The sequence below is a fragment of the Danio aesculapii genome, chromosome 7 (genome assembly GCF_903798145.1).
Source record: "Danio aesculapii chromosome 7, fDanAes4.1, whole genome shotgun sequence".
NCBI classification, from domain to species: Eukaryota; Metazoa; Chordata; class Actinopteri; order Cypriniformes; family Danionidae; genus Danio; species Danio aesculapii.
The window spans coordinates 39062695-39068694 of NC_079441.1; the positions used below are offsets into that span (position 1 = coordinate 39062695).

The 6000-nt window shown below is 34.3% G+C and overlaps 1 protein-coding gene across 1 annotated transcript in view; it reads left to right on the forward strand.

The window, feature by feature from the left end:
- esyt2b (extended synaptotagmin-like protein 2b) overlaps window positions 1-6000 on the forward strand; it is a 56188-nt gene extending 50188 nt beyond the window's left edge. Inside the window, 5 exon segments of the mRNA XM_056461905.1 lie at window positions 576-674; window positions 1516-1647; window positions 4435-4540; window positions 4626-4675; window positions 4755-6000. Coding sequence (XP_056317880.1) covers window positions 576-674; window positions 1516-1647; window positions 4435-4540; window positions 4626-4675; window positions 4755-4800 — 433 coding nt within the window. The 3' untranslated portion in view covers window positions 4801-6000.

Genomic DNA, 6000 nt, shown 5'->3' on the forward strand with positions numbered 1-6000 from the left:
CTCAGATGAAAGAAGGCAGTTTTTGTGACATGGGATATATGATTTTCAAACGTTAAATTGCTGTCTAATATAACACCCAGATCTTTTATAGTAGAGCTAATGCTAACTTTGTATCCCTCTAATTGCAGGTCGAGTTATGAGATCTGTTGTGTACAGGATTTAGGCCCTGTACACAGCAGATTAAAGTTACAAACACTACAACTTCTTGTGCATTAATGCTTTAAACGCTCTTAAAATTCACAGGCCCTAAAAACACATTACAAACATATACGTTCACTCTATTGATCTGTTATGATTAAACACTTCACAAACCTCATGTGTGCTGTTGGTGAACTATAATCCAGACTCAACATTACACACTGCATTGTGACTATTAGAGATGTGCACATTGCAATATCAATGCTGAAACGATGTATTATGCAGTCCTATCTTAGAACTCTTTAAAGATGAGTACATTTTTGCTTTTTTGAGTGAACTGTCCCTTTAAATTAAATATGCAGTAGACGTATGCAGTAAATATTGGCTTCATGTAGACTTTTTTTGACAATATTCAAACTGTTGATTCTGTGTTCCAGTGGCTCTGGGCTCAACCAATATCCACTTGGAGAAGTCCAGCTCACTGTCCGACACAGCTCGCAGAGGAATAAACTTATCGTAGTGGTTCATGCCTGCAGGTGAGAAGACACACATTAACCTTCATCCAAAAATATAGTTCTCCTTTCTGTTTTACAGTACCACTTCCAGTTATTTTACACATTATTTTTGACCTAATTGTTACTTCAACACTTAATATATTCAGTATACTAGTGAGAGGTGTTGTTGTGTTTACATGCGTTTTTGCTAGGCAAAGATTAATCTCAAATAATTACATCCAAAATAAAAGTTTGTTTTGACATAATAATCTCACCGGCCACTTTATTAGGTACACCTGTCCAACGTTAATTAAATTAATGTCTACCTCGTTAATGCAAATTTGTAATCAGCCAATCACATGGCAGCAACTCAATGCATTTAGGCTTGTAGACATGGTCAAGATGATCTGCTCCAGTTCAAACCGAGCATCAGAATGGGGAAGAAAGGCAATTTAATTGACTTTCACAGTTGGTGCCAGACGGGCTGGTCTGAGTATTTCAGAAACTGCTAATCTACTGGGATTTTCATGCACAACAATCTCTAGGGTTTACAGAGAATAGTAAGAAAAAGAGAAAATATCCATTGAGCGGCAGTTCTGTGGGCACAAATGCCTTGTTGATGCCAGAAGTTCAAGGAGAATGGCCAGACTAGTTCCAGCTGATAGAAAGGCAACAGTAACTCAAATACATACATACACAAATACATACACACATAACACATATACACAGTACACACACTTAAGTTATGTCCAAACAAACTTTAGTTTTTGTAGATAATCAACGATAAGTCATCTGCATTTGTGCGTTTGAATGTGACAAACAGGTTGAAAAAAACTTCTCTTGCTTTTGTGTAAATATGTTTCCCCTTGTGTCATAATTGCAGAAACCTCATAGCATTGAACAAAGATGGCTCAGACCCGTACATCCGCCTCTACCTGTTACCAGATAAGAGCCGCAGTGGCCGCAGAAAAACCAGCACACTCAAGAAAACGCTCAACCCCATCTATGACCAGTCGTAAGAAACCCACTAAACCATCTTAGTAAAAAAATCGTTTCAATAGTAAAATATATTATAACTGTTGAGAAACTGAAGAATGACGTCACATTCAAAAAAATCATTGATTCATTTTGCCGGAAGTTAGTTTTATAGCTGTTTTAGTGCACACTAGCTTATAGATTACTTTGACTAACATATTAATATGAAAAAAGTTTTATTTTGATTACACTGAGACTTTAAAAATCTGTAAAATTGTTTTAAAAACAACACTTAAAGGTGCAGTATGTAAGTTTGACACCCAGTGGACACCCAAGCGCAGGTTGCCAGATTGATGACCAACTGAAGTGAGTCTGACGATCGAGCCTAAAGGCTGATTTAAACCGTTTTATATATATAAAAGTAACGGCACATGATAGAGGGAATATTTTCCATATTAAAATGAGTTTTTGTTCTAAGCAACACCTCAAATTGATATTTGAAACGGCTTCTATATCTCACAGGTGAACAACAAACTGACAATGATCACCTCAGGTACACCTCATGTGCTTTATTCAGTGTTAAATGCCAACGATGTGAGTTTGAATGTTATTTACATGACATTTATTGCCATACTACTGAAAGCAGCAGCAGATCTTGAAAATAAAAAAGACAGTTTGAAAATCAACTTAGAACTGTGACTCAGAGAAAGCCAACACATATCAGTGATTCAGCATGTACATTTAATAATGTTAATGAGGTTTAATGTGTATTAATTAATCATCAACCTCACCATTTCGTGAGTGAGTGCATATTCTGTGCTTCTGAATGTCTGTATTAAAATTTCTGTTGTGTTTCATCTGGTGCAAACAGCCAAATTTCTTATCACTACAAATCTCATCTCGAAGAGTGTTGTTAGGACACAAGGTTACAATGTAACCTGCTCAGCTAATGTTTACGTTCGTAATTTATATTATTTGCTAATTAATAACTTGATAAATTGAAACATGCTTTTAGAGCCTTTCTGATTGTATGAATGAATGAAATATGCACTTTTCCACCATGGCACCCGGGGTGCTGAAATATAATTGGCTAAACTGGCAGTGCGAGGGTTAAAAGAACCAAAACAAAGACAGCCGTTCCGGCATGTAACAGACATTTTCAAAGCAGAATATCTGACTTTTGTTTTTCAGATAAACAAAATGTTCACTTAGCATGTTTCTTAAATATCTGCAAACATATTGTGGTATTTTTATGTTTTAAAAGAGTCAAAAACTTGCATACAGCATCTTTAAAGAATACAATTAGGGCTTAAATGTTAACCACATTTAGAATATCACCAAAAATGCATTGATTTAGTTTAAATGCAATTAACTGATCTTGGCACATTTTAGTAAAGCTTAAATATTTGTAAATACATATTTGTATTTTGTAATATCTTCTTTCTAATGTCATATACAAATTGGTAAATTGTTGTGTTGAGTAAACTGACAAGCATTTTAGGTAAACTTTGAAAGTCATTTCTATTCAAACTTGTATGTTGTGTTGAAAAATATTTGTAATGATGAAGAGGCGTTGTATAGTTTTCTTTCTTTCTTTCTTTCTTTCTTTCTTTCTTTCTTTCTTTCTTTCTTTCTTTCTTTCTTTCTTTCTTTCTTTCTTTCTTTCTTTCTTTCTTTCTCCAAATATTTAAAAAGTCTTAAATCAAGAAACGTTTTCTAAACGAGGAAAAAAACATTTCTTGTTTCCAGAAATACAGTTGAAGTCAGGATTATTAGCCCCCTTTAAATTTTTTTTCTTTTTCAAATATTTCCCAAATGATGTTTAACAGAGCAAGGAAATTTTCACAGCATGTCTGATAATATTTTTTCTTCTGGAGATATCATATTTGTTTTATTTCGGCTAGAATAAAAGCAGTTTTACATTTTTTTAAACCATTTAAGGTCAAAATTATTAGTCCCTTTAAGCAATTTTTTTCTCGATAGTCTACAGAACAAACTATCATTATACAATAACTTGCCTAATTACCCTAACCTGCCTAGTTAACCTAATTAACCTAGTTAAGCCTTTAAATGTCACTTTAAGCTGTATGGAAGTGTCTTGAAAAATATCTAGTCAAATATTATTTACTGTCATCATGGCAAAGATAAAATAAATCAGTTATTAGAAATGAGCTATTAAAACTATTATGTTTAGAAATGTGTTGGAAAAAAAATCTTCTCTCTGCTAAACAGAAATTGGGGAAAAAATAAACAGTGAGGCTAATAATTCTGACTTCAACTGTAATTAGTCAAAATTAACTGAGTTTTTTTTAAACAAGCTAAATAATCTCCCAATAGGGTAAGCAAAACAATCTTGTTGTCGCTTTGAAATCAGATTATTTTGCTTACCCCGTTGGCAGATTTAGGTCTTAAGAAAAAACACTTAATTTTAAGTTATTATTTCAGAAAACAAGACATTATTTGTTGCTTGTCCTGAAAAATGTTCCTTTATTCAAGAATGTATTCATGTAAAATATTTGGACTAGAAAATGAGACTAAATCTCTAAGCAAGTAAAGCATTTTTTGCAGTGTGTGTCTTTGCAAGACATTTGCTTGTATATTAAATTCTTATTAAACAGCGTTTTACCCTCCAAACCAAATCAACCAGGGCTTTATAATGTGATGCAACTGCTGATGTTTCGGAGAAATCTTTCTTTTTGTTGCTCTCTTGCTGAAAGTTTCTCATGATGCTGGATTACCTGTGCAAATTAAAGTACAGATTGATGTAGAGAAGAATATTAAACCAACAACAGTCTGTAACACTCTCTCATTGTCTTGCTCTCTTCAGCTTTGAGTTCAGTGTGTCAATGGTGGAGCTGCACAGGAGGACTCTGGACATCGCTGTCAAGAACGGAGGAGGACTGCTGTCCAAAAACAAGCTACTGCTGGGCAAAGTTAGAACACAAAATAAAATGTTTTTACTTATTCTGTTTATTGTTGGATTTTTCTTGGCTCACAGATGTTTTTTTTTTATCACAGGCACTTGTGGACTTGGGAAGTGAAGACATTTCTAAAGGATGGACTCATTGGTGTGTTTCTCATTTGTTGGTACACTACAGTCCCTCCTGTCAGTTCGCCTTAATAATCAAGTCTTCCTTTGCGTCTCAGGTATCATCTGACAGAGGATGGCGCAAAGAAACTAATGCAGACGTAGTGGCACGTGCAAGAAAGCAGAAATGAATGGAACAGCAGGTAACTGGGGCATGTCGCGGCCCGCACAGGATCACGCAGAAGCGATAGTAGCAGGAAAGTAACGGCACTGGACTAACTAAACCAGGCTACTTCTACTGGGATTTACACTGGCCTACAAAGAGTCTCTCTCACCAAAGCTTAAATTGCAGTCGTCAACATAAACGTCCCGCTTTCCCATGATTTCTTGAAGAATTAAAGCTCACACTCTTTCTTGTTTTGTCTGCTTGTTTTAGTTTTATTCGTTTTGCACGTTATTTGACTTTTTCCCTGAATAAAATGGCCAGAAAATGTACTTTGAGGAAAAAGAAAACATTTAGATCATCACATTTATGAATGCATACAGTAGCTTACATATTTTACGTTAATATATATCACTTTTTTTGTCAGAAATGTTAGTGTTGCATTGTCTCAGTTTATTACACAAAACTCCTTTCATAGAAAGATGCTACATATGTAAATATGTACTGTATTTATTAACTGTTTTTCTTTCTGTTGGTTTTATGCTGTGCTTTCTTACTACAACAAATGGTAATCTACAATCTTGTCAGAAATTATGTTCAGCTCCTCATAAATGATCCATTGATAATACTTTATTTTAAAAGTATTTCATTGTTTCTTGTTGCACAGCACAAAATTCCTGTACAGAAATCTTTTATAGCCATTTTGTTTGCAAGAGTTTTATCAGGTACAGCAAAATGGTGTGTACAGTATGTGATATTTATAAGTAGAAAATAGCTTGGCTACAAAGTGTTTTGCTCATGGATTGTTTAAAGACTGTGAAACGGCTGTTGGTGTGATTTCCAGCCTTCTTCTTCTTCTCTATGCATCAAGCATGATTATTCAGAAACATGACATTTAACTTGAATCACACTGCACTTGTGACTTTTTGTACTCACCAATTTCATTGGACATTTTGAGCATTTTTTTCCAAACATATCATATCAGAGCATGAGGAATTTCGGCTTCCAGGTGACTATCTTGGTGATGTTAATTTTTAAGCTGTAAATGTTTTGTCACTCTGGGATTTGCTTCCTTTTTAAAAGTAAGAGCCTGAATGCGTTTTGTTACCTTAGTAGGGTTTTCATTTTCATTTTGTGTCTATTCAGCTTTTTTGTTAACAATGTTGTATGGAAGGTATTAAAGCAACTGAATAAAAGATTAT